General features: G+C 42.9%; 4 protein-coding genes across 6 annotated transcripts; 1 reads left to right on the top strand and 3 right to left on the bottom strand.

The window, feature by feature from the left end:
• Nucleotides 1-218: 218 nt before the first annotated feature.
• LOC102703388 (7-deoxyloganetin glucosyltransferase-like) lies at nucleotides 219-2,104 on the bottom strand. Its single transcript, XM_006652283.2, has 2 exons — nucleotides 1,499-2,104; nucleotides 219-1,409 (listed from the first exon to the last, which is right to left on the bottom strand). Exons 1-2 carry the CDS (start codon nucleotides 2,019-2,021, stop codon nucleotides 445-447), a joined length of 1,488 nt encoding a protein of 495 aa, XP_006652346.1. The 5' UTR covers nucleotides 2,022-2,104; the 3' UTR covers nucleotides 219-444.
• A 2,349-nt stretch (nucleotides 2,105-4,453) lies between these two features.
• LOC102715387 lies at nucleotides 4,454-13,609 on the bottom strand. Of its 2 annotated transcripts, none has more exons than XM_040523755.1 (15): nucleotides 13,410-13,609; nucleotides 12,341-12,406; nucleotides 12,167-12,257; nucleotides 11,958-12,097; nucleotides 11,590-11,691; nucleotides 11,451-11,510; nucleotides 11,248-11,348; nucleotides 11,080-11,161; nucleotides 10,690-10,782; nucleotides 10,552-10,616; nucleotides 10,158-10,170; nucleotides 9,993-10,073; nucleotides 8,584-8,692; nucleotides 7,975-8,146; nucleotides 4,454-4,949 (listed from the first exon to the last, which is right to left on the bottom strand). In XM_040523755.1, exons 1-14 carry the CDS (start codon nucleotides 13,572-13,574, stop codon nucleotides 8,025-8,027), a joined length of 1,290 nt encoding a protein of 429 aa, XP_040379689.1. In that variant the 5' UTR covers nucleotides 13,575-13,609; the 3' UTR covers nucleotides 4,454-4,949; nucleotides 7,975-8,024. The 2 variants fall into 2 exon arrangements, with proteins under 2 accessions (XP_040379689.1, XP_040379690.1); XM_040523756.1 differs by lacking the exon at nucleotides 13,410-13,609 and adding an exon at nucleotides 12,743-13,394.
• Nucleotides 13,610-17,642: 4,033 nt separating this feature from the next.
• LOC102715108 (plectin-like) lies at nucleotides 17,643-20,013 on the top strand. 2 transcript variants are annotated; one of them, XM_040523156.1, is made up of 3 exons: nucleotides 17,643-17,804; nucleotides 18,008-18,134; nucleotides 18,250-20,013. In XM_040523156.1, exons 1-3 carry the CDS (start codon nucleotides 17,782-17,784, stop codon nucleotides 19,717-19,719), a joined length of 1,620 nt encoding a protein of 539 aa, XP_040379090.1. In that variant the 5' UTR covers nucleotides 17,643-17,781; the 3' UTR covers nucleotides 19,720-20,013. The 2 variants fall into 2 exon arrangements, with proteins under 2 accessions (XP_040379090.1, XP_040379089.1); XM_040523155.1 differs by lacking the exon at nucleotides 17,643-17,804 and having other exon boundaries at nucleotides 17,847-18,134; nucleotides 18,250-20,012.
• Nucleotides 20,014-23,748: 3,735 nt separating this feature from the next.
• LOC102703115 (histone H3.3) lies at nucleotides 23,749-26,464 on the bottom strand. The gene is made up of 5 exons (XM_006652282.3): nucleotides 26,377-26,464; nucleotides 24,660-24,753; nucleotides 24,462-24,538; nucleotides 24,288-24,378; nucleotides 23,749-24,199 (listed from the first exon to the last, which is right to left on the bottom strand). The coding sequence occupies exons 2-5, from the start codon at nucleotides 24,729-24,731 to the stop codon at nucleotides 24,029-24,031; spliced, it is 411 nt and encodes a 136-aa protein (XP_006652345.1). The 5' UTR covers nucleotides 24,732-24,753; nucleotides 26,377-26,464; the 3' UTR covers nucleotides 23,749-24,028.
• Nucleotides 26,465-27,525: the final 1,061 nt, after the last annotated feature.

The raw sequence follows: 27,525 nt of genomic DNA, 5'->3' as shown, positions 1-27,525 counted from the left end.
GGGGACACATGATGTGATGGAATGTCATTTGGGCCCAACTAGTGCAGCATGTAGACACATAGAATGCTACGTGAGGATCGGCTAGCACGACAACCAGACGCGCGAATAGAGCTTGCACGCATGACACATTGGATGTCTGTGATATAGGAGTAAAACGGGTTACTGTGATATAGGAGTCTCCTAATATTACTCATGTAGTATTATTTAGACATCTCGAGAGTTTTTAATCATTTCCCACGTGAAAGTATGGGATCACCGTATATCACCAAATTAAACGATAATATTATTCACGTAGAATGCACATATCTGTCGACCACGTAACAATATATTGTTGATGACCTCCTGGATATATGCAAATACCAATACTGAAATACAGCACACGAATGCCACGATATATTGTTGCATTCACGTAGAATGCAACAGGCGGCCGCCGCGCACGTTACCCTAGCTTAGCTTCCTAGCCTTGCCGCCCGGGAGTAGGACGTCGGCGATGAGGGCGTCGAGGTTGGCGTGCGCGCGGCCGCCTGGGCGCGTCAAACGGAGGCCGACGTCCTTCCACTCCTCCGCGCGGCGGCGCATCTCCCTGCCCCTGTCTCCTCCCATCGCCTCCCGTATCTTGGACTCCACCGCGTCCCGCCGCACGTCGTCGTCGATCTCCATGGCCACGCCCCACTCGGTGCAGCTGTACCGGCGGTTCGTCTGCTGCTCCGCGAAGAAGGGCCAGCACAGCATCGGCACGCCGCCGCAGAGGCTCTCCATCGTGGAGTTCCAGCCGGAGTGCGTCAGGAACACGCCCACGGCCTCGTGCCGGAGCACCGCCTCCTGCGGGCACCAGCTCGCCAGGAGGCCCCGCCCCTGGACGGCCTCCAGGAACTCCGGCGGCAGCACGGCGGAGTCGCCGTTGATGAGGTCGGGGCGGATGATCCACAGGAAGTCGTGGCCGCTGTTGGCGAGCCCCCACGCGAACTCCACCAGCTCCTCGTTGGTCATCACCGTGACGCTGCCGAAGTTGACGAACACCACCGACCGGGGCGCCTTGCCGTCGAGCCAGCCGAAGCAGGAGGAGTCCTCCTTCCACAGGTTGGAGCCCAGCGCGTCGAGTGGGCCGCCCTCGGGAACGACCTGCTCGGCGAGGAACGCGAGCGGGCCGATGGTGTGGATGGTCACCGCCGGCGGGAGGATGGCGCGCACGGCGTCGAGCGCCTCCTGCTCGAGCTCGTCGAAGGTGTTGAGGATGAGGGCGTCCGCCTCCGCCATTCGCTCCGTCACGTGGAGCGCGAAGTGGAACATGAACTCGTCGGGGTCCGTGGAGCGGAAGAACGACGGGAAGTCCTTGAGCCGCAAGTGCTTGCTCATCCCCGGCGCCCAGTCCACCGTCGTGTCCAAGAACCCGTTCGTCAGCTGCTCGTCTGCATGCATCACATTCACACGTACGCGTGTCAACCATGGATGACTCCATCGTCCGTGAAAAGCTCAGGGTTTAGTGGCAAGTTGTAACCTTTGAGTGGAAAGATGCCCTTGTCGAGGAAGGTGCGGTAATGGCGGTAGCCCATGTAGCCGCAGGCGCTGGCAGTCCAGAAGAGCGCGCACGGCACGCCGAGCTCCCTGGCGGCGTCGAGCGCGAAGCTCATGACGTCGTCGCCGACGACGCAAGTGACGCGCGGCGCCGCCCCGGGGGAGGCGTTGGCGTTGAGGTCGGCGAGGAGGCGGGCGAAGTGAGGGAGGCACGTCTCCCTGGTGGAGCGGCAGAGCGGCGGCACGTCCTGCGTCGCGTCGGCGTCGGACGGCGGAAGGCCGTCGGGGATGGCGGCGAAGCGGAACCCCGGGAGGCCGTCCAGCGCGGCGGCGCCCCGGGAGCGGAGGAGCCGGCGATGGTTGAACTCGGTGTTGACGAAGGTGATGTGGAAGCCCCGGCGGTGGAGGATCTTGGCCAGCTTCAGCATCGGCGTGACGTGGCCCTGCGCCGGGAACGGCAGGCACACGGCGTGCGGCTTGTCGCCGTCGGCCGGGACTGATCCCATTGCCTCTACTGTACGCGCGCCTTTTACTCGTCTCAGACCCTAGACTGAACTGTATCTAGTACTGGTATAGTGCGAGGGGAAGTAACGGATGCTGGTATTTATAGATCTAGATCCTACTCTTTGCAAATCATTGCTAAGTTTTATTTTTTATATAATTATTGATTTTTCATCTTATTTTAAAAAATCATGATTAATTTTTTGTTGTTATTAGATAATAAAATATAAATAGTAATTTACGTGTGACTAATTTTTTTTAAACTTTTTAATGAATTTTTTAAATAAAACAGATGGTTAAACGCTGGACACGGAAACCAAAAATAAAATCTTTTTGGGATGGCAAGAGTATCTCGCAAGTGGCTAGGTACCGCACAATCAACAATCAGTGGAATGATGGCTATGGGCTTTAATAGTATATTACCACGTGATAAGTTCTTTTGGTTATCTTATGCTAATAAAATTAGATACATATGTAAAACATATACAGAGATTATGAATGGATCTGGATAGGACAAAAACATTTGATAGTATGAAATATAAAGTATTGTCTAGTTATGGACTCGTGGTGTCACACCGTGGATGCTTTAACCCTTTGGTAGGAATTGGATATTGAGCTGAATTCTTTGATTGGACTTGTGTATATTTAGCCAAAATTAGTACTATGTCATTATTGGATGGACCGCCAGAAACTCAAATGTTGTGTTTGGTTGCTCGTATCCCTTAGCCTAACTCAGCTCTCACATTCGGGTTGAGTTTAGCCTAGCTTAAAGAATGCACATGTAGTTGATTAGTTATTTCTATTGGTTTAGGGTTTAGGGAGATACCGTTGAAAAGGTTTGAGGATGATCGATACCATCTACAAACCGTGGATCAAAATTCATGTTTATGGTGAGCTTGCCTTGACAATTTAACATAGAATTTAATTCGTAGATGTCTCTATTAGTTGAATTCGACTATATTATTCTTAGAAAAAAAGGCCAATTGAAAACAAATATTGGAGGCACCAGCGCACCAACATACATCGTCTCAGAGAAAAAGCAAATTTAATTTTCCAGAGAGACCGCGAATAGAGAAATGGTAAAAAAAAATGGCGTCGTTTCAAATATACCACACCTGTGTAGGCAACCAAATACGATGGATTCTACTGGCGAGGATGGGAGCCACCCACGGTGGAGGCCACCAAACACACCCTGTCTAAGAGTTGGACTCTCCAGTCTCTACACATGGTGACATGGAGATGGAGAACACTGATTTGGGCAACCGTTATCCAGGCCTTGTATCATTGACGGTTGGCAAAAAAAAATTAAAAAAATATTTTCTCTTTCCTTGATAATATTTGTTACTATCGACTAACACAAAATTTGTACGGACAAATTATTTGCAGGTCTAATAAGACAAAGAGAAGTACTGTTAACATAAACACTTCGTTCAATGGAGAAAAGTGCAAGTTATTCTAAATGCGGGCCGGGAACATGTCCCTTCAAATATACTTAGCATCTGCATTGTTGTGTTTAACGAGGGTACAGAGGAGAGTGAAGAGGATAGTACCGATTCTATAAGTTGTAGCCTTTTTTTTAGTTAATCTCGGCCAAAATAACCGGCACTAGTCGGAGGGGTCGATGCTAAGATTGAGAGAATTGTCAGTGTCAATTATGTGTGTCTTTGTCCACGGTTTGAGAGAGTTGATGGCCCCTCTTTATTTAATTTTAATGTAGATATGTTGATTGTCACTGGTTGCTATCCTAATATGGGCCTCACATCTAAGGCCCGTTTGAATTAAAGGAATGAAAAAAATAGAAAGATAGAAAAAAACATAAGATTCTAATAAGAATGTAGGTGTAAAACAGAAAATTGCAAAACACAGTAAAAACGTAGGAATGATCGTTTGAGTGGACCACAGAAAAAACACATGAATTTGAGGAGAGATATAGACTCATTGGATTTTTTCTATGAGGTTTAACCTCTTGCTAAATTTCTTCCAAAACTTGTATAGAAAGATACATTCCATAGAAATTTTAAAGGATTTTATAGGGTTCATTCCTTTGATTCAAAGGGCTTTGTAAGAAAAATTCCTATAGAAATAAAATCCTATAAAATTCCTTTGAATCAAAGGGGGCCTAAATACCCCGTACGTGAATGATACATTAACTGATGCTGGATCTATGATCTACCCACATGGCTAATACGGCGCACACCATTTCAGCATATAATAAAATAATATGATGCATTAACAGGTCATTTCTTCGCATCATACTAGACATGATACGTAGTGTCAGACTATCAGTATGTCACTAATCAGTAGGAGAAGAAACAAATGCAAGTGTGTTACTTGTGACGGAAGTTGCAAGTTGCATGAACGAGACTACGGAGGAACCCTGAACTGAACCTCACTACCTCAGTCTCACAAACGGAAACGATATGTTACTTTGCACGGCATCCGCGTTGCGTATTTTTATTCAATCAGCTGCGCTCAAGCTCAGGCACGTGCCGGGATGAATAAACTGGAGCCCGCGAGAATAGCTATGGCAGGTTTCAGCTGTGCAGCGTCGGCCGTCGGCCCATCTCAATCATGGGCACCTCGTGGAGCATACAGTAATTATCTAATCAATGGTCGCTAGCGAAGTACCAACAAGACGAGATTGTGCACGATAATAAATGTTTGGTACAACGATGTATTAGCGGATTAGATTGGCATCAAGAGTCGAAGCACGGAAGCATTTACTTACTACTAACGTCTTCCGTTCTCGAGATTAGTGTGTGAGATTAGTGGTAAACTGGAGAAAACCAATGAGCGCAAAAAATCTTATCCACGGCTCAATAGAAACCCGTATCATCCAGCTAAATGAGGTAACAAGGTCTAACCTTCCCAGATTTAGCACATCATTTAGGATTAAACCAGAAAGCTGATTAGCCCGCCGTTTTCCATGTGATCTGCATGTGGAACACGACGCATCAGCAGATGTCAATCAGTAAAGAATAAGGCTTGCAGGAATTATGGGAAGTTCTTTAATACAACCAATGGCAGATGTAGATCAGATATAACAAACAATACAGAGCAACCCTGTAGGAAGAGGGATCGTTAAAACATATCAAATCATGTGTCGTTCTCTAGAAAGTGATGTGCAACGGTGCAAGGCCCACTCAATTGATTTCCAGTTTTGAGTTCAAAATCAAGATCAAGTTACAGTGTCACATAAATGGCATGGCAGACAGACAGGACCACAGTACCACACTAATAAGGGAAATTTGTCCCTAAGGGAAAACGTTTCCTCTTGCCACTCATTGCAACCTTATTATCTCTTCTTCGGTTCTGCCATCTAAAAGTTGCACTCATCTTTCTTGTCACTACTACGTTATTGCTTCTCTCTCCTTTGACATTGTCCACAAATGACCATTATGCCCTTATAGAAATTGAAACTCCAGAAATCAAAATTTTTATACATGAGTTGTAAATTTAATCAAGATTTTATGGTAAGAATTTTTTGTGAGATTTTTGGAAGTTTAGCTATTTATTAATAATTTTTAGTTTTCCACTCTATACTTAAAGAAGGTAGTGATGGTGGCATCCCAAATACTCCTATTGTATTTTGACAAATTACCCCTTGAGTATCTTAATATTAAAAAAACTAATAGATAGACACATGTAAAATCAAATTAAGATGAATTTTCCCTATAGGAAAAAATGTATAACACTTTTCATGGAAAATATATTTCACTTATTATAGTCAATAATATAATATATTTTCTTATATCCATTCAGCTAGTTTTTAAAAAATCTATAAAAGCCTACTAGTCTTTTGGGGCAAAATTGACCACTCACTGTATGGCAATTGGAAGTTACAGCTACGAAAGAGGAGAAAAGGAAAAGGCACCTTGAAGTAAAAGGAAAAACTCTGTTGCGGTTACCACAACCATTTATCATTCAAGCTGATCACACTAATTACTGAAAGGGAAACCAACAGAAAAAAAAAATCTCGTGAAAAGGACAGGAAATTTTAGAATGCATTAGTACTGGACTACACCCAAAAGTAAACAGTCGACAATCTCCAGAGGTATGCTAACAATGACTTTACTTATCCTACTCTCTTGTCAATTACTTTGGCTTTAGAAGCACACGACATTTTGATAAACATGCGTAGCAAAACAAAGGAAAATGGAAAAAACGTCACTCTAAGAATGTTTGCCTTAGCTCAATTCTCTACAGGGTTTCCTCCAAGTATTAAACTAACAATCAAATAGTTGGAGAATTGTAATGTGTTAAGGGTAGATGATCATTAAAATAAGAGTAAATTATAATAAAAAAGAGCAAGCAAAGTGCTAGTTTAAAAGATGGTTCATCTGAGACATGCAGATGCTATATATCTCCTCTTTGTATAGTAAGACAACAACAATAAGTTATTGTGAATAACTATACTTCCCTTGTGTGCTAAATCAATACCTCGGCCAGAGCACCACCGCATATATTCAATAATTACATAATTCACCAGTGATTGTACACAGGACACAAGCCATAAGTTTAGTTGCTCAAAATGAATATTAAGAAACTAAGCATAGAAAATCCAAGATGGAAAAGATAAAAAATAATCTTCAGTTAACACAGTCCATAATAATGGCATAAAGGAAGATGATAGAACACAATAACATGTGGCGAATATAGATCATATCACTTGTCAGATATCTAGCATATAGTGTATTTCTGGATCTTTCTATCACAATACATAAATTGTGGCATGACAGAAGGTGGCAAAACACAATGACATGTGCCAAAAAGATCTTGTCATATAGGGTCTGCAAATCTGCATATGTTGTGTAGCATGACAACAAATTATTGCAGAAAAAGGAGAGTAATGAATTCATCATATGGCATCCACAGATCTAGAAATCCGCAAAATGCTTGCTACCGCATAGTAACTAGGGATGTTATGAGTTAGGGTTCATAGGGGGTAAACACAGCCGGGAGGATAACCGGGCGGCGACGGCTGCTAGGAATAAGAGAGGGACTTAGATTGGGAAAGACTAACTCTAATTCATTGCTTGATTAGAATCAAGCTACAATCCCATCCTTATATAGATTGTGAGACTTAATCCCTAGATAACTAACTTGATCTAATCTAACTTTATCTCTTAATCCTATCCTATCAACTAACCAATTGCTACAGTACCACGTGCACTGTTCGCCCGGTTGGGCCCATGGGCCTCGATCCCTTGGCCCCTACCTATGACACTACATCCCTCCTTTCGAGCAGCTCGCCCTCGAGCTGCAGTACTACTAGATTGACTCATACGACACTCTAAATAAAAAACATAACTTAAGCCTTTTACATCTCGGTTGGTGACACAATTATAACTAAAAAAATTGGGTGTTGGCACCAGCCCGCTTCTTTGTGGTAGCCGGTGTCGCTGTCTTCGCCTCCGATGACCCTAGCAGCAGCTGCGCCAGCGCCATAGCCAACGCATGGGCGAGGGCTACCCAACAATGGCCCCTGCCCCTGCCCCTGCCAGCAAGGATCCCCCGGCCGTCTTGCGTCAGGGAAGGGCGTCCCAGAGGAAGGGAGCAACGTAAGTAGTGTGATTGTCATATTGACCAGCTCAAGAAAACTATGCTCTCATCCACTAATATATCTATGGTGGCACAGATGCCACAGAAACATTCCACATCTACTCAACTTGCTAGTATGCAGGAACTGAAATGGGTCACTGGAGTTTGAGCTATAAAAAATCCAGCAAACCTGACATGATTGAACCTGAGCGAATTCAAACCACGGAACACAGTTCAACCATTGCTCACATGCACCAAAGGAACACGCTAGAAAAAAGCAATAACTTTCTCGATGTAAATTAAGCCCAGTTTTGTGAGGCTATAGATGCACTAGATGGGCAACCCCCTGGCAGTTCCTACAAAGGGTTACAGATAATGGATAGAGCTTAACACATGCGGGATAGGTAGGATACTTACCTAGCAATATATTTTGTGCTTTTATATGTATATGCTGAGAGGATTGAATGTCATGTGATGGTTATAGCAGAGGCATCTTGTTTGTTTGATCTTTCAAGGCGGAAAATTTCTTCATCTCTTATCAAAGGAGGGATATTCCATGTGCCATATGCATGGCCTGACATTTTTCCACCTGCAAGATGATAACAAACATAGTTGCTTTAGAACTCCATCAACAAACGAATAAAGTAAGTTGAAGAAAACTACTGGTATTATGATATGCGGCACATAACCCCTGGTATTACGGTCCAGAGGTTTCACAAAACCCACTCCTATCTATTTACTTGAAGTTTTCATCCTATAATGTGTCCATGACATTTTCATTATTGATTTCTTGATGTAAATTGTTGGTTTAACTTTTCTGTATTTTGAATAATATTGTTTTAGATATGCTAAATTTACATAAGATCTGAATGAGGTGGGGTTCTATGAAACCCTTTGACCACAAAATCTATCGCCACAAGTCATAATACAAAACATGGGGTTCTCAGAAAATACTCAAAAGAATATCACCCAAAATAAGATGAAGAAACTAATTATGTGTGTTCAAAATGGATGGGGAAGGCACACCTTCCTTTGTAGCTTCCTCACATCTTCTCCAATAAGTCCCTGAGAGGGTGGGATCCAATTTCTTAGACAATCTCTCATATTTGTCCTCAGCTTCACCTATGCACTTGGCCTGCAGCAGCCATTCATTGAAAGAATTACCATCACAAACAATGTTATGTATAATTAATCAGCATGATCTTGTAAACCAACTAGAATGTGACTAAATATTTTTATCTCATTGGCATAATCGACCAATTTCTGTTAACTGAGTTGATCAATACTTCAATAGCAATACTCTCAATGTTACATAATTGAATATTTTTAGTTTAAACAAAAAACGATACTTACTACTCCCTCCATGTTTTCTTATGTGACGCCATTGACTTTTAGATCTATATTTGACTGTTCATCTTATTCAAAAATTTTATTCGAATATACAAAATTATAAGTCATACTTAAAGTTCCTATAATGGTAGAGCAAGTTATAACAAAATAAGTAATAATCATATATTTTTTTAAATAAGACGAACGGGCAAACATTGATCCAAAAGTCAACAACATCATATAAAAAAAAACATGTAGGGAGTATTTAGTATTTCATCTATACTACTATAAAAGAAAATAGTGGTGTCGCCACCACCATCACTTTCAAGTGAGCTATTATATCAGCACAACATGTGTAAATGCTCTAGCTGCTCTTTGTACTTGTGTGGCTCAATAACTCAGTTTTCTAAGCATGGAATTTTTGGTTTTGGTTTTTCAAATGAAAGATTATTTTGTGTATTTTTTAAACATAAAATAACATATATGCGACCTTGTTTCAACCAATTAAAAGTATTTCTATACTACTATAAAAGATAGTAGTGGCGGTGATGAAGTCTGCCACCACCACCATTACTATCAAGTGAGCCATTATATTAGCACAACATGTGGGAATGCTCTAGTTGCTCTTTGTACTTGTGTAGCTCTATAACTCAATTTTCCAAGCATGGTATTTTTGTTTTTGTTTTCTGGATGAAAGTTTTTTTTTGTATTTTTTAAACATAGTATAACACACATGCAATCTTGTTCCAACCAATTAAAAATATTTTTCAACAAGACTTGATTGTTTATTTTCAATAATATTTTGCAACGCACAGGCATTTAGCTGGTAGATAAGACCAGTACTTTGACTGCAAGTTTCTTGCAATTAGAATATTAGCAGCCTCATTATTTTGCTCCTACTTATACTTATAAGCCAAAATTTAAATTTTCAACCTTAAATTTAGAGTTTGTTTTATCGTAGTTTATTTCTCAGCCTTTGCTTTTGGATTGCTGAGTAAGAACACATATATAATTTTTTTATTCACAAACTATTTTATGTTTCAAATATACCATTTATGACCCCCTAGATACTTACAATTTTATAAACAAGGACCATATTTACTCACCAACATCTTTGGTGCCTCTGAACGTCCATATATTGCAGCAAACATACGGAGGATGTTAAAAGTATTGTTCATCACATCATCCTGCACCAGAAATTTCAGCTAGTTCAATAACAGTTATACATGCCTTGCTACAATGACAACATCACTAGGAATTAAAAACCTCACCTCATAATCATACCTGCAAGATAATTAAAACATGTCAATAGTGCAACAGCTGCTTTATGTTTGTGTTGTAAATTCTGAAACACACCCACACTTTCATTATATTGAGGGTGGCTTCCGTTTTTCTTATAACATTTAACAATTTAGTTTCACCATGAAAGTCCATCAAACCACAACTTCATTCATAACAAACTTCAGCTTCAAGTTGAATATATCACACATCCTTCTCAGGATAATGCAGCTCTTGCACATTTCAGCCATAAGTTCTACTTACATATACTTGCACCAGCAGATCACATGTACAGGATTTGTTCAAACTAAATAGTCTGTGTCAGTCTATGTAGAGACAGCACCAGTCCAGTTATGCATGTAAAATTAATATTTAGAGCACACTTACAGATCATCAGATATCTCCACTAAAAACTCTGAAACTGACAGGAACTCCATATGCACTTCTTTGACCTACAGACATAAAAAGACAAGAGTTTTAAACAGAGAAATGCAAGCAGGATCTGGCAGTCAAAGGCATATATACCTGCTGACCAGTTAGACGATACATCAACAGATTAAGAACCCGGTAATCAAACGATTTCAGATGGATTGCTTCCATCACATCTTCAATTGATATCTATAGAGAAAAATTGAGCATTATATTTAAGTATGGCAGAACAGAGGGAAAAGGTTAGCATTATATTTCAACAAAAAACAGAAATGAAAAACTCAGGTTTCAAACTTGTTTGCTCATCAGTATCTTTACAATTTAGCATGCAAGCTGCTAGGCTCAAATATCAATTCTCCTGAGAGATAGTCTTGCTTAGTGCAGTCTCTGCATTTTCAATTTTCAGTCGTATACCCTGATACTTTTTCATACAACTGCTGTTTCCCTGATAGACCAATGGGCGATCCAAGAGATGGCTCTATGTACCTTTTCATTTCGTGATAATGCTTGGCAAAGCTTTCTCTCTAGAGACCAATACTGAATGCCAGATTTTAGTTCATTTCGCAATCTAAAGACAGAGAAAAATAAGGATTCAATTTAATAAAATATTATGGATTGTCTAAATATTTACAGGTGCATAGAAAAGTTCTCAACTGATCTGTCATTAGCCCCTGGCGTTGAAGAAGATCATCAAGGGCATAGAGCATGCCAGTCAAGGATGTTTCGCTGGAAGATCTTTTTTCCCTTTCAAAAACCTATTTTATTAGAAAGTTAATGTACAAACTATTATCCAATAATCAACATAGATTGTACCCCAACATCTGACAGGATAATCAACTCAAATGACCAAAACTTACAGTTGAGGAAGCACAGTTGCCTGGGACCATATGCAAATTATCTTCATTTAAATCATCTAACTGCAACAAGAAAGGCTGAATTGATCAGAGAAAAAAAATAGGCCATTAAGGAAAAAAGTGAGCACATTTGAGCAAAAACCTGGTATATGTAGCTCTCAGTGAAACAAAGAACAGGAAGAAACTTGAAAATAGATTGTACTTTGTTGACATCTAAATCATGAAACATGAAGTATGACCTGCACTGTCATTTTAAGAAAATATTAGGATCATTTATAAGCAAAATTTTATAGAAATGAAAGAAAGGACGAAATATGCTTGCAAGAGAACAATGAAAACCGATAGCATCACACTGAAAGGTGGTTCAAGAAATGGAAAGATATACTTTAGGTCACCAAGTGAGCTCTATCATTTTGTTGCACAAGTGAACATTACAGCTTTGATAAAAGATAATAGAGTAGTACTAGTACATGGTAATTACGGTTGTTAGAGTTACCAAAGAGTACATACAAAGTCTTCAATTGTAGAATTAGCCCTCTTCATCGCATGAAACCCAACCATAGGTGCATCCTGACCAGTTAATTTCTCAGCATGCAACTTCAATTTCTTATATGGCTGTAATGCATCTCCCAAAGACATATCCTGATCAGCTGCATTTTAAGGGGTGTCATTTCTATGGAATAATGTCATTTAGCAAGAATTTTGCAAGATTAACTCACAAGATGAAGTAGGAACAGTCATTCCTTCACTGCTAGTAGTACATTCTATGGTGGCAAGGTGGCACACTTCTTCAAGAGTACCAACATCAACCTTATAGACAGAACTCAATTACAAATGCAGCATATTTTAAAGTAAGGGAAGTCGAACGTGGAGCAATGGAGCGTCGAGGTTACCTTTGTTAACAGGTTGGAGGCCAATAAAGCCTTCTTCTCCATGCTAAGTGAACCAAACGGTTGCACCTATGCCCCCAAGAAATAGAAGCTATCATAAATTCATATTTGACAAGCAGAAGTTCTTAATGCACTTGATCAAAAAAGTACGGATATGTGGTATGCCAGAAACAGTTATTGAATTCAGGCAAATTCAACTTAGCAATGGATAAAAGGATAAAGTCAAACCAGGTGGGAAGATATTATAATCATAAGAATTCATGGTCCATGCTAATGTTTCAACTTTGTTCAATGAGTGTTATCAACATGAATTTATTAACATAAGCCTTCCATAAAATCAGCATGTGTGGAATTTTAGTTTTCAATTGCTGGTGTATTAGAAAAAGAAAATCAAAGAGTTCATGCCTTTCCATGTTGTAGATCATTTTTCTTCTCTTCTGAGGAACTATTAGGAAGTTGCAATCCAACAGATCCTCACGTATTTGAAATCCAAACATAGAACAGCAGCACATAAGTTGTGAGTGAGAAATCATCACACAGTAAGCACATGTGAGCAGGATAAGCAAGAGTTCACCATCGCGCATCAGCATGCACCATCTCAGCAGATTGGCCGCGAGTCACGCGCAAACACACGCAAATGCAAAAACTATCGGCCTCTTACACAACGAAACACAGGCACCACACGGCTCACACTTCAGCAATTAAAATTCCTCTCACTCTCAGCACGCATGCGCAAACGCCTACCTATTCCTCCCCTTCCCTTAACAAACCAAACCTTCAAAACGAGACACGGAAGAAACGCATCCCGCGCCTATGCAACACCACCACGCGTCCACGCGCATAAACCCTCGGCCAAACCGAGATCCCCTTACGAGGCCATCCGTCATCGCACTATCGGAGCACCCCCAACGAGCGCTCCTGCGCACGCACGCGCGGAACAGGCATTTCCAGGCTTCGAGCTCGCCGGAACCCGCTACACGATCCCGCGCGCGCGCACAGGCGACGTAATCAAGCTGATGGGAATCCGCGGAGATTGGAGGAAGGAGCTGGGGCCCCGGGAAACGCGACTCACCAGGAAGAGGAGCAAGTGGGCGAGGAAGCGGTCGCCGCCGCCGCCGCCGCCGCCGCCGCCGCCGCCGCCGCCGCCGCCGGAGTCAGAGCCGGTGACGGTGAGGCCACGCGAACCCATCAGGGAGAGCACCCTCTGCACCTTCTCCAGCTCCAGCAGCGCCTCCATTGCCGATTGCTTTGCTCCGCTTCCCCTCTCCTCCTCTTCGTCTCGGGTTTGCGCGAGCGGATTCTCGGTTCCCGCACCGAGAAAACGTGAAGGGCTGGAGACTCGAGGCCCGCGTGAAATATGGGCTGAAACATCATCGGTTGGACCAGAAATTCGGCCCGTTAAGGCCTAGGCCTCACCGGCGGCTGGGTGTGGTTCTTCCGGTGGGCCTTGGGCCAGAATTACAGACGGATCTTGGGCCTCCAGGAAGAAAAAAAAAGGTGCTCGTATCTCCGAGAACCAGAAGCCGTAGTGGTAACAAATACTAATATGGACAGTCTACGGTGTACTTGTACTGTTTTTTGTCTGAAACTGTTCTGCACTTGTACTAATCTACTTAGGGCATCTTCAACGTATAGCGCAATATGATTTTAAGATGGGTCTGAGGGTCTCATTAAATTATTCTAAAATCTTCATAAATATAATAGTAAAGAAAATGTATTAAGATGGAGGCCCATTGGTGCGAGTAAGAGTCTAAGAGGGCGACAGGAGGAGATACGAGAGAGGAGAAAAGAAAAGAAAATTTATGTGTGGGTCTTATGTACATGTGTATTTCATCCTACAGACTACTGTGAAAACAACTTTCATAATGTATATAGCTAGCTTATGATGCTATTTGGACCATTTTGATATACGTGGTGGGCATTCTTAGAGTAAGTAGTATAGATTTCATAGCACACTCTCTAAGATGTGATGTAGAAATAAATAGTGAGGCGGAGAAGAGAAAAATGAAATAAAGTAGGAAACATCCTCGTGCGAAGGGTAACCCATATATATACAGAGTCCATTGAGTTAGAAATAAAGTGAGGAGTGGATTAAGTGCAACTAGGTAAAATAAATAGCTAGTATAGTATAATGAGGCTAGTGAATTAGACGACGGTGCGTGTCAACTTTAACTGATAAGTCGATGGTGTGGGTAGGGTTAGAGTAATCAATTATCCCTGCTATAAAACTTGCTCTTAGAGTCTTAGGTAGTGGCCTAGTGGGCCCATAAACTTCCCTAGTTCTTCCCGGACGTGTAAAATGGAGCAGTGGATAAGTTCACATTAAAATTACTTTAAATAGATTTAATGTGAATATTAAAGTTAAATATCCTTTATTTTTTAAAAAACATATCGCTTACGGTTCGACGGTACACAACCTGCTCTAATACTCCTTCTAATTTTATAATCCTTATCGTTTTGGATAATGTTATGGTCAAACTATTAAAAAAGACCAATAATTTTTTAAATATTTAATTTGTAAAAACTAGAATAAGGATGTGGTATAAAGAATACTTTAATAAATACAATCATTTATGTTATATTTATATAATAAATTATTATAGTTAAATATATATTTAAAATATTATGGCGTATTTAAAAAGAAATATTATAATACGTAGCCTGCATTGCGGCATCAGCCAGAGTTGGTGAATGGTGATGGTGCATACATCCACAGCAAAGGTCAGCACGCCTCAAGAGAGGAGCACGCGATACGTGTGACAACTGACAAGGAACCTTCAAGGCATCCGGCGCCCAAAGTCCAGCCGAGCTGTGACGTCCGGTGATCAGGGAGTGAGACCGGAGACGGGGGAGACGAGCTCTTCCAACGCCGCCTGGAAGACCACGCCATGGGCGTGTGACCGTGAGGTAGAGAGACGACGAGATGCTGCCAATTGCAAGCCCAGGCCCAGCCGCCCCGGTGCTGTGCGAGCTGGACCGTGCCTGCTTATGCTGGAGCACACATGAACACATCGCCTGATCGCCGGTTCGTCGTTTTCCATAAACACTGGCCGCTACTGAACGAGTGTTTGGTTGGGCTGCGCCAAAATTGGCACGGACACTGTGGCGTACTGTGCGTCTGCATGTCGACCTGATAAAGGAGAGATTATTTTCATAGCTAGACTGAATATCCACTTATGATTCATGTCACCTAAATAAACATTAAAAATTAAAAAACTGATAATATACATTAATGAGATATATCATTTCACAAATATGCAAGTCCAAATTCTACTTATACAAATTATATCAAAATAATAAATTTAATTATGAATGTGTGTATAATAGTTTTGGTTTAATTCAGTTTTTTTATTTATGAAAGTCAAATTTAAACTTTTATGTTTGTGGCGTGATGTATCTCATGTATCTCATATTAATTTATATTATTATTTTTCGATTTTTTTATAATTATTTAAATAGTATGCAAAAAGATATTCATCGACGATGAAAATCCATCCCCCGGATGGCCTGATCGAGTGGCTGACTGCATCATCCACTCCCGTGTCAGGTGTTGCTTGTTGTTGTTGGTTGCTAGTAGTTACTCTTTTTTTTTTCCTTCTTGTCTGCGATGATGTTTCCTGCGTTTTTCTGGGGTGATGGGATATTAGAGATGCTATAGTATCTGTGTTTTGGTTCTCAACGATGTCAAATGCCATTGGCGCAGGCCGACGAATACCAATCAAAACTATCATGGTGAAACAACTTGGCTGACAAATACCGTTGCTAGCTTCTAACGGAATGGACGTGTGAGGCCGCTAGCCATGTAGGCATGCAGTGTGGTGGACCGTGGATGATTCTTCTGAGCTTTGGCTAACCATGGCATGTGTGAAAGGCCGTATTATAATAGCATTATGAATAGACTAAGTAGGGTTTTGGTCAACTTAATCTCACCAAACATAACCGTTGTAAAATACATGCAGTTACTGCTCGGTGTTATGCTGTCGCAGATCTGAATTCGGTACACAGACATGTTTTTTTTTCAGCGCTACCACTCCGTTGGCGATTGTCTGAATGGGAAGATGTAAAAAAAGAGGCAAGGCCGAAGTGATTTAACCGCTGTTATGCACCATTAACTACGGGCATTATGACATGTCGGTTTGATTATGATTTTATCTTCATCACTATCGAGGGCGTCGGCACGATGTTTTTTCCACGGTTATTTGGGAGCACGGTCAATAATCATCGGTTCATTAGTTCATCATTGTTGACGATCGCTCGTATGGAGGACTACAGATTCCACACCTAGAACTGCGTAATGACTCGCCCGTTTACTCTTCAGCAAAATCGAGATCAACCTTATCTTTTGCTTCTGTTTGTAATTACAAGACTAAATTTAATTTCTTAACCTTAAATTTTAAAAGTGAATTCTGAGATTTTTTATTTAAGTTTATTTTCAGCTTGGCTTTTAGATCGATAACAATACATATAAAAAGTTTTATTTATCAATTATTTTTTCTTGACAAATATCTCGGTGGATCTTTTTCATAAAAAACCAAATAATCACCTCTGTATTAGCTACGATCGGTCTCAGTTGGTCGGGCAGCCGCAGCCAATTGAAACTCAACTCAAAACATCCAGAGACGAATTGGACAGGAGATATCCGTCTCACCCGTCAGCACGCGCCGTTGCCACGGCCGTTGTTACGCTACTGCTGCTCTGTAGTGAATGCAGCGAGTTGGACAGGGGATTCACGACGTGGTGTTGACACCGCAACTAGTCAGCCAGCCAGCCAGAGAGGTGGTGCAGTGAGAAGCCTCATGCCGAATCGCCGATGACCAAAGTCACCAAACCCAACCCGTGGCATGGCACCGGTGGGTGCGGTGCCGCCTACCTCGTTCAACAGTCAACCGCGCGCCCGCGCCGCGGGTGGCTGGCGCCCAGCCCTCACGTGAGATCAGCTTCCACGGAATTTTCCCACGATCCCCCACTGACCGAATCGAAGAATCGCACGGCCACGGCTCGCGACCGCGAACAACGGAGCGAAAAAAAACAACGCGTCCGTTGACCCCATCGGCCGCCAGGATCCAAACGCACGGAGGCAGCCGCAGCGCAGGCGCAGGCGCGGCACGGGCCACCCCTCCCCTCCCCTCCCCTCCCGGTCCCGCTCCCACGCGAGCCCACGACCCGCCATTTGCGGCCTCGCCCCGCTCGCCACGACGCGGCTCACTCGCCATTAATAATACTACACATTTAAACAAAGAGAACCTTCTCTGTTTCTTTCTATCTATATTGCGCTCGATCGCCTGATTTGAGCGGGTATTAATGGCGCCATGTTGGGCAGGGTCTTCTAATTCGGTTCCCTGACACGGCTGTCGCCGCGGAAACCGTTTCTTTTTCCCTTTTTTTTCCCTCTCTCTTGTTCTACGCTTGCCTCGGACCACGCGCCGCCCGCGTGCTCGTACGAGATGCCCTCCACCACCATGCCGAGGTGAGTTCCCCCTTTGAAGAGGTGAAGAGTGGGAGTGGCTCGCGCGCTCGAGTCGGCGTGCCACGCCATGAGCGAGCCCCTGCCCTCCTCCTCAAGATCCTTCTTTTCCGGCCGTGTCCCTCTTCTTTTATTATTGCTTGACTATTTACTGTTTAGTTCCTTCCGCCGATTCGATTCGATATGAGCTGGGATTCGCCGTGCAGATCCGGGTCCTTCGAGGCCGGGCTCAGGGCCGCCGCGGCTCCTGCCGTTTCTTCCAAGCCTTCCCCTCGTCTCCGCCGCAGCCGCTCCACCGCCGCCGCCGCCGCCAGGACGACGCCGTCACCGGAGGTAAGACGGCCTCACGTTACGTTACGCTCAAAGCCGGTGCCTTGTTTTTGGTGTCATCTTCTGGTTGATTGACGTGGCGTTCTGTTTTTTTTCTTGGTCTGCTGTCCGCCGGCAGAACCGTCGCGGCGTCGACGGCGCGATGCGACAGAGGGTGTCGGAGATGGAGGAGGAGCTGAGGAAGGAGAGGGAGGAGAAGGCGCGTGCGGCGCGGGAGCTGGCGGAGGTGAGGAGGGACTGCGAGAAGGACGCGGCGGAGAAGGTGCAACTCCTTCAGCGGGAGGTGGAGAAGGCCAAGGAGTCCGAGCGCAAGATGCTCGAGTCGCTGATATACCAGACGAAGCAGCTGGAGCAGACGAAGATCTCTCTCGAGGAGGCCAAGCTGGAGATCGCCACTCTGCGGGACGCCAACACGAGCCTCGAGGCGGCGGCGAGCCGGAGGGGAGGGGTTGCGGAGCAGAGGAGCGTCAAGGACCTCGTGTTCGGCGGCTCGGACGTCGACGAGGTCAGGGCCCTGCGCTGCGAGCTCCGGACGGCGATGCAGGGGGAGGAGAAGAGCAGGAAGGCGCTCGACGACCTCTCCGTCGCGCTCTCCGACGTGACGATGGAGGCGAAGCAGGTCAAGATGTGGCTCTCCGAGGCGCAGGCCGAGCTGGAGGCCGCCAATGCCGAGGCCGAGCGGCTGCGCCTGGAGCTGTCCGCCGCCGAGGCGAGGCTGCGCGCCGTGTCCGACGAGCACGACCGGTGCAGGCTCGAGGCCGAGGAGTCGGCCGCCGCGTGGGGCGACAAGGAGCGCGTGCTCCTCGAGTGCGTCCGCGCGTCGGAGGAGGAGGTGAACCGCGCCCGGCAGGAAAACACCAAGCTCGTCGAGTCGCAGCGCGTGATCCGCGACGAGAACGCCCGCCTGCGCGATATCCTGAAGCAGGCCGTCGCCGAGGCCAACGTCGTCAAGGAGTCGCTGGAGCTCGCCAGGGGCGAGAACGCCCGGCTCAACGACGTCGTCGCCGAGAAGGACGGCGCGCTGCAGAGCCTCCGCCAGGAGTACGAGTGCATCAAGGTCAGCGAGGCCGCCGCGCAGGGGAGCCTCAAGGAGCTCAACAGCCTGCTCGCCGCGACCACGACCACCGCGTGCAGCACCCCTGCGTCGGCGAAGACCGCCTCCGTGGCGGACTACGGCTTCGACCAGCACCTGCCAAGTGTTCGTCTCGTCGCCAGCGCCAAGGGAACACCGGAGGCCGCATCACACCGGTGGATGGCGGAGAAGTCAAGGACGCCGAGCAGCCGGCGATACTCGATCGGCGAGCCGGCCAAGTTCAAGGGCAGCTTCTCGCAGTCGGCGAGGATGGGCAGCCTGAACCACAAGGACCAGGTGTTCGCGTCGCTGAGCAACATCGCTGATCTCAAGTCCGCGGCCGAAGCCGCCATGAGCGACTTCGACGACGAATTCGATCACATTGATCAGAGCCACTACGACGGCATGGATCAGTCCATGAAGAACAAGAAGAAGAGGCCGATTCTTCGCAAGTTCGGGGATTTGTTCAGGAGGAAAAGCTTCTACAAGTCGAATTTAGCTCCAGTACACACTTAAAAAATTCTCCCCCATGTAATGAATGTCAATTTGTTTTGTTCTTCTGAATACACAAGGAATGAAATACTTTTGGATCCAAATTCACTCATTTTCTGCAGAATTCAAACTGGCTGTGGAATTATCTGTAGTTCTGTACCTATCACTTTCTGGATAAAGTTCAGCAGATTCACATTTACATGAAGACATGGCTGACATACTTGTTGAAAAAGATGAAATATAGAGACGATGCAACTGGATTAGAAGAGAGATGCTCCTTTTGATATACTGTCTCAACCTTGTCTTTTGACACTCCAGATTCTGCTCCCTCCGTTTTATTCATAATATAAGATGTTGACTTTTTTGGTTGCAATGTTTGATCACTCGTTTTATTTAAAAATTTAATACAAATATAAAAATAATAGGTTGTGCTTAAAATTCTTTTAATAATAAAATAAGTCACAAGCAAAATAAATGATATTTTCATCATCGATTTGAATAAGACAAATAATTAAAACATTAAAAAAAGTTAAACATCTTGCATTATTATGAAACGGAGGGAGCAGAAACTAAAGGACAAATCAAGCTTTGCTAAGTTCACCATTTGTTAGTACAGGCGTTGATTACTACTGCACTTTTTTTTTCGTTTTGACAGAAGAGAGAGGTCTGAAGGAAAAAAAGAAAGGATGATTGGAGCTTGTACGTAAGAAAACTTGCAACTTAAATTATTCTGTCCTCGTTATTTTCTTTTTCTTGATTTGCAATATGAAGAAAGGAACGCATACCAAAGTCTCAGCTGATACATTTTCATTATTCATCCTCTTGCCGCTGAAATGATCCATCTTTCGTTTTTTTGTCCCCCTTGCTTTGAGACACTCTGAAGTGACATACATATCGTTGCTTTTGTCTTCACGGTTCTCCTTGACTTTTTTCCTGAATTCATTGAAGGCTAATAGTATTATACCATTTCGGACCAGATGGCATGGAGAAAACTGAATATATTGAACCACATGCTTTGATGGTTCGCCAACTGGCCTTTTCAGTACATCAAGTTCATAAATTGATCTACTAATAAAGATTCACTCGGCATTTTTCAACACTATCTTTTCTAAGGCAATAATATGAAAAATTTTGCAGATAGACACCAAAAACTGAAAGAAGAATAGTACTATGAAGCAAACCTGTCTGAAGCAGAGCGAACTTTTTGGTTCTTTACCACCAAAAAGGATTCATGTCATTGATTTCCAGCATTGTCTTGTCTATGATGAGAATCATAAAGATCAATTCGTCTAAAAAATGCTGTTTACCACTATCCATGTATTCCCTCCATCCCAAAATAAAGCAAACTTTTGACTATCCATATTCAGCGTTTGATCATCTTATTTAAAAAATTCAAAAAATTAAAAAAAAAATAGTCACATATAAAGTACTACTCTCGATAAATCATGTAATAAAAACAAAAATATTAATTGCAAAAATAATTTGAATAAGACGAATAGTCAAACATTATAGGTAAAAGGTGAAAATTGATTAATTCTGGGACGGAGGGAGTATTTATTTTAGTTAACATGCGAAATCTTTAGACCCCTGTATGTAACTTTATATTGTCTAAAAATGTAGAAGTGTCGGTGCTCGCCTCTTCTTTGAGAATTTAAGGGCTTAGTTTGGTTTAGAGGAACTTCACACATTGAAATATGAAATGGGAAGGAAACAAGAATACATCCACATATAAATCAATATGATTTTTTTCCAAAAAAAAGAGTTTGAGTAGATGAAAAAAATTTCATTATTTTGTCTCTACATAAGGTAGGAAATGAATGTTTTTTTATTTTTCTATATTTATTCCTAGAAACATAATGTCTTTCCTAGGAATTAATCCTTATGAATCCAAGTCATTTTTCCAAACAGAATAGACCCCAACAATAAGCATGATATTCCCTCTTTTCTATATTATAAAATAGTTTTACATTAACTAGATTTATGTTGTTTATATCTGTTTAGATTCATTGACATCTATATGAATATAGAAAATACTAAACTATATATCATAATGCGAAACTGAGGTTATACATATCAAGCAAGTTCATAACTCATATTGCACTAGTACCAGGACTCTTTGGCGTAAACTGGGTGGTTTAAGCACAGTGCATGGTTTCAGTACTTTCCCCTTGATCGACGTAAAGATGAGGCACTTTCGGCGTCAGAAGGTGTACTGAATATCCCACATAACACGGCATTCAGTAGGTATTTGCCCGGCTGTAAACAAAGGCACCATAGTTGAATTTTTCGCATTAAGGGTTGGTGCGAGCGGCACTAGCGGTAGCTGAACGGTTTCTGCATCATAATTCATAAGCTCTGCTAGTAGTAGACGTGAACATCGTGCGTGCGTCACACGAATTCAGTGGCCAAATCTGAATGTGATTAACACTGCCTTGAAGACGGTTTTCAGTCGGTTCGTCCCTGTTCGGCGAAAGGGGCAACAGAAGATTGTACGAGGTGCAGTGATCCCTTGATGAGTGCACGTACTCTTTGGGTTTCGAAACATTCTTACTGAACACTTCGTACCAAAAAAAAGGTACTTTTGCTCCTCGAAAAATGCTGGAATTGGTTGCTGCGAAAGCATACTCCGTGCTCGACTTGCAGGCGCCTGCGCGAGCAGAAAGCATCAGGCATGTCCTCCTCGGCGGCCAGCAGCATTCTGGAGGAAACTGGCGGCCCAGCACCATCCGCTACTGCCATCACGGCAAAGCATGCACGTCCACTGATCCACCCTCCGGAAACATGGCAGTGCTTCACAAGTTTCCATTTCAAAAACCATGTTTAGGCCCATTTGATTCAAAGGAAATTTAGAGTATTTCATTTCTATAGGAATTTTTTCTACAAAGTCCTTTGAATCAAAGGAATAAATCCTATAGAATCCTATGAAATTCCTATGGAATACCTCTTTTCATATAAGTTTTTGAGAAAATTTAACAAGAGGTAGAACCTCTTGGGAAAAAATCCTTTGTATTTATCTTTCCTTAAATTCTTGTATTTTTTCTATGATCCAATCAAACGGTCATTACTATGTTTTCCTGTGTTTTGCAATACTCTGTTTTACACTTACATTTCTGTCAGAATCATACAGCCCTTACTAGTAATATTCTATAGGATTTAGGAACGGTAAAAGCACATAATGATCATCAGGACCAGCCAAACAGAGAGATGACGGGAAAGGCAGAACTAAGGCGCGTATGGATTCTCTAATCTGAAAGTTTTTTACTTAATTTTTGCTCAGTATGCTGGTTACAGTTTGATACTACAAGAAAAAGCGTTATGCAATGGGGTTATGGGGGTAATTTAAAAAGTTGAAATGGGCGGGAGCAAAGCTGGTGGTCCGGTCGCCGTCGAAGACTAGAAAAAGTTTAGGCAGCGAAAAAGGAAAGCAAAGATGGGGTCAGTCAGAAACTTTGGATAGAGATGGTCAGAGCGCTGGGTTGATCTGCAGGGTAACAACTGGGATGGAAGAAGGCCGGACAGAGAGACTGTGATAGTGAGACAAGGCTTGGCTTCGGCGCGTGCTAAAAGACAATTCTTTCTGAAGACGGCCTCGCCTTTTCATGATCCGCCTGTTTGCCGGCCTGCGCTTGTCAATATCCCATTTGTCAGAATGGGCCGGCCTGCTACCACCCCAGCTCTCAACCTAGCCCCATATTTCTGCTTTTCGACCCATTTAATTTTTTAAAATTTTATTTTCTAGCATTAACTTTTAAACACTACTAAAAATATATTTATATAAAAGTTTTTATAAATTATTTTTTATTTGTAAATGTGGAAAAACCAATATTTAATATTTTTTTAATTTTATCTTCTAGCATTAACTTTATTTAGAAACTATTTTTGTTTGAAAATGTGAACAAACCAAATATGCTCTATTTATTTTCGTTTATAAATGTGAAAAAAACAAATCGGCCAGAGACGTGCAGAGCGTGAACAAAAACGACTGTAGCCCGCAAGTAGGCCCTCTCCATTCCAGTCTCCAGTGCCAAATTTTATTCAGATAGTAGTAGAACGAAGTGAAACTACCGAGGGATTTTATAAATTTCATTCCACAGGTAAACTCAAGGTTCAGAACTTCAGATAACTAGTACTAGATACGCACATCCATCAGATGGATGGATGGAACAAACTGTTGGGGCAAGTTACTAGCAAAAGATCCAGTTCTAGAACACAGAAACAGAGTACTTAACTAACAATCTACTACATGTGAGTAGTATTAGCACTGTCCACGACACCAAATAAGAGTTCAGCAGCAAAAGCAGAAACATAATCGCAGCCCCATAGATGAGGAAGCCTAAGCCCTCTCGCCACGGATCCTCCTAGCCAGCTGAATGTCCTTGGGCATGATGGTCACACGCTTGGCATGGATGGCGCACAGGTTGGTGTCCTCGAAGAGACCCACAAGGTACGCCTCGGCAGCCTCCTGAAGGGCAAGCACCGCATGGCTTTGGAAACGCAGATCAGTCTGCACAGATGGAACGGTGTGAGAAGATGGTCCAACAATCCAACTTTACTGCATACAACCCAATCACAGCAGCATGAAAAAATCTCACCTTGAAATCCTGGGCAATCTCCCTAACAAGCCTCTGGAATGGAAGCTTCCTTATCAGCAGCTCAGTGCTCTTCTGGTACTTGCGGATTTCACTGCAAAGTCAGTCATAGCATTCAATAACTCACCATCTGCAAATAAGCACAATAATCAGATAACAAGTATATGCTTTACACACCGAAGAGCAACAGTTCCAGGGCGGTAACGGTGAGGCTTCTTCACTCCTCCAGTTGTGGGAGCAGACTTGCGAGCAGCCTGTCAAGATCAATAACAAATGGCATATTGTCAAGCAAACATACTGACAATAAAAATTCTAGCAAGTTTAACAAAATTGTACAGTTTAACATCATGGTATGCAGAGTATTATGGAACATACCTTGGTGGCTAGTTGCTTCCTGGGAGCCTTTCCTCCAGTGGACTTGCGAGCAGTTTGCTTAGTACGAGCCATCAGCAAAGGAACTTTGTTTTACCTGAGGACAAAAACAAAGGCATGATCAATGATGTGCATAACTGAAGACATCACACATCTGCAACTTCCAAGTGACAATACATGAAAAGATTTTTGCTTGTTGCGTAAATAGCTTATCTAGTTTGGTTATTAATCAAAAAGTCTGGGCTACTATGACTTATTGACTTGTCAATTCATAATTTCTGCTGCACCCATAAACTTAGAGAACCATATTGAGACAATTGTACTGAAGGAATCAAAGATCTGATTCTAACTATTTCCTGGACAAATGTAAATAGGGAAAAGATATCGCACAATAATAACAACGCAAGATTGAATTTGACCACTTGCGATCATAAGGGCATCTCCAAGAGATGTCTAAAATTGATCCCTATTACTTAATTTTGGGAATTAGGCTAGAAAATATAACTCCAACACGTTACCAAGTTCATTCCTAATATTTACACATGCCTAAAACTAGCTCAATTGTATCCTAAATTTGGGGCAAGAATATGTGTTCCTAATACAAGTTATTCATTTTTAGATTTTAGTTGGAGGAGGGTGTAATTTTTATACCTAATATTTTTTTAGATGAACCCAATACAAGTTTTTGGGAAGTAGAATATTAACATTCTCTTGGAGATGCTCTAAGATTACAATAACATTTTCAAACACTGAATTATACCAACTGTGAAGCAAAGCATCAGAAACCTAAAATTCAAAATAAAATAGCTGAAAATTACACCAGTTCAACATCCCAATGTTTATTTTCTTATGACCAACGTCACTTTCCAGAATTACAAAGCTAACGTTTAGTTCCTCCCAAACATCAACATTGGCTAATGATTTGCTAGCTATACAACATATAACACCTATACATAACACAGGGCGCTGCCCAGCTTTGAACAGAACAAAGACTAATACGGGGATGTTCAGGTACCAGGTCCACAACATTGTTTCACTACCTCACACATGGTCGGAAGTAAAACAGCGCTAACTAGTTTTGAAGGAAGATCTAGAATTAACGAGTTGTATGAGCAAATCGACCTAATTAATAGTTTCAAAGCATCAATGCACATCATTTAAATGTGACATTCAATGTCTACAGCATAATCCCATTCTGACCAGACACTACATGTAATCTGAATCTAAAATTCATATTTCAGAGTTGAAAATATGAAGCAGCATAGCCCAACCCACAGTACGAAGTAATCACTTACAACACATGCAAATTCTCAACCCTCGAATCAATTATTTCAAAAAGAAATTTGATATCACTAAGCGCACAGGTAAGCGAGAGAACCGCAGGAACATCCTACTCCTAATTACTTTGCGCGAATCTCTTAGGGTTATGGATCACGCGATTCCAACCACGTAATTTCGTACCAGCGGAAGTACACACGAGTACCCCCGCAAGCAAGCAAGAGAAACTAACCACAACAAAACCAGCAAGATAAATCCCTCCAGGCGATCAAATCGACGAACCGACCACAAAACCCTAGCCGGCGCGTAACATTCAAATCCGCGCCCATCCGACCACCGAAGCAAGCGCCACGCGGGCGAGATTACCAGGAGACGACGATCCAGTAGCACTAATCAAGCAGCGCAAAACTAGATCAACCTAAATCGAAGCGAGAAAATTTACCTGGCGCGCTCTCTCCAAATCCCTAATCCGGCGGCTTCGAGTCCCTTTTTTTTTCCCCTTTCTGAAGAAGAATAATAATGACCTAAACTTGACCGCGCGGCGATTGAGGGGGGGGGGGCTTTAATAGTCAAGCGCGGCGGGCGGGCCACGTCGCGGGTTGGTGAACGGACGGCCGGGATCGGGTGCTTTTGTGCTTGGGCGGGCCCGATCGGACGGCCGAGGATGGTGGCGAGACGGTGACGCGGATCGCTGCGGGTCAATGGCGCCGTCCTATTGGCTGGCGGGCGGAAGACGCGGATAGTGGATTAGCGTGTGTGATTAGTTTAGGTGTACGCGGCCTCCTTGTACAGGTGTACTGTAGTACGGTGTTGATTTCGTATAGAGCGATACGAGGGGACATGGCACTGACACGTGGGGACAGTACTGGTCTACCGTCTACGTGGCCAAGCCCTCGTATTGGTATCGGTTACGCGTGTGGCTTTGTGAACGTGGGGAATTGCGAGCTACCCTTGCTACGATTTTGAGACAGGAAAAATACTAATCACTCTGTTTATTTTTATTTTAACTTTTACGTCTACATTTAGTCATTTATAAAGTGTATACTATAGTTATGATTTGATTTTATTATTAAAAAATTTTAAGCATAATTTATATTTTTATATATTTATTAAAAATAAATAATATAAACGGTAAAAGATATATCTAAAGTTAATCGTGTCAAACCTGACGGAGTACTAAATCATATATCCTCTCAACTGTGGATGAGAATCAAGTGTATATTTTATTTTAGATTATACATTTCTATTGATTATCTCGGAAGAAATCAGATGGATACGAATTTATGATAAGTCCTACACGGCTACACTCGATCTCTCGAAGTGCAAAGCATGCACAGAAAGGCTGAATGAAAGGCCCATTGTCCGGCACGTTTCTGTAGTACGTATGGAGTTTATGGGCCGGCCCACTCGGCAACCCTCTACAGCCTCCCGGCCTACCTCCTCGTTCCTGACACCGCGCCAACCAGCAACCTTGTCTCGAACTTGCGATGGTTAGCCTTCTATCTTTTTTTTAAAATTATATTTATAATCTAAAATTTAAATTTTAAATTTAAGAGTTGATTGTCTGGTTTTCTATCGTATTTATTTTTTA

This window comes from Oryza brachyantha, chromosome 4 (genome assembly GCF_000231095.2).
Source record: "Oryza brachyantha chromosome 4, ObraRS2, whole genome shotgun sequence".
Taxonomy (NCBI): Eukaryota; Viridiplantae; Streptophyta; class Magnoliopsida; order Poales; family Poaceae; genus Oryza; species Oryza brachyantha.
Note: the sequence above shows the minus strand (reverse complement) of the source record. Positions and strands in the feature narration are given on the sequence as shown.

Excerpts from the sequence above, each read along its gene's own strand:
- LOC102715387 (XM_040523755.1), bottom strand. The coding sequence starts at position 13,574 with ATGGAGGCGCTGCTGGAGCTGGAGAAGGTGCAGAGGGTGCTCTCCCTG. Across the intron at positions 12,407-13,409 it reads CCCACTTGCTCCTCTTCCTG|GTGCAACCGTTTGGTTCACT; the intron begins GTGAGTCGCGTT and ends TTGGGGGCATAG. Across the intron at positions 8,147-8,583 it reads TGAGGAAGCTACAAAGGAAG|GTGGAAAAATGTCAGGCCAT; the intron begins GTGTGCCTTCCC and ends ATCATCTTGCAG.
- LOC102703388 (XM_006652283.2), bottom strand. The coding sequence starts at position 2,021 with ATGGGATCAGTCCCGGCCGACGGCGACAAGCCGCACGCCGTGTGCCTG. Across the intron at positions 1,410-1,498 it reads GGGCATCTTTCCACTCAAAG|ACGAGCAGCTGACGAACGGG; the intron begins GTTACAACTTGC and ends TGATGCATGCAG.
- LOC102703115 (XM_006652282.3), bottom strand. The coding sequence starts at position 24,731 with ATGGCTCGTACTAAGCAAACTGCTCGCAAGTCCACTGGAGGAAAGGCT. Across the intron at positions 24,539-24,659 it reads GGAAGCAACTAGCCACCAAG|GCTGCTCGCAAGTCTGCTCC; the intron begins GTATGTTCCATA and ends TGATCTTGACAG. Across the intron at positions 24,200-24,287 it reads AGATTGCCCAGGATTTCAAG|ACTGATCTGCGTTTCCAAAG; the intron begins GTGAGATTTTTT and ends CCATCTGTGCAG.
- LOC102715108 (XM_040523156.1), top strand. The coding sequence starts at position 17,782 with ATGCCCTCCACCACCATGCCGAG. Across the intron at positions 17,805-18,007 it reads CCCTCCACCACCATGCCGAG|ATCCGGGTCCTTCGAGGCCG; the intron begins GTGAGTTCCCCC and ends TTCGCCGTGCAG. Across the intron at positions 18,135-18,249 it reads GGACGACGCCGTCACCGGAG|AACCGTCGCGGCGTCGACGG; the intron begins GTAAGACGGCCT and ends GTCCGCCGGCAG.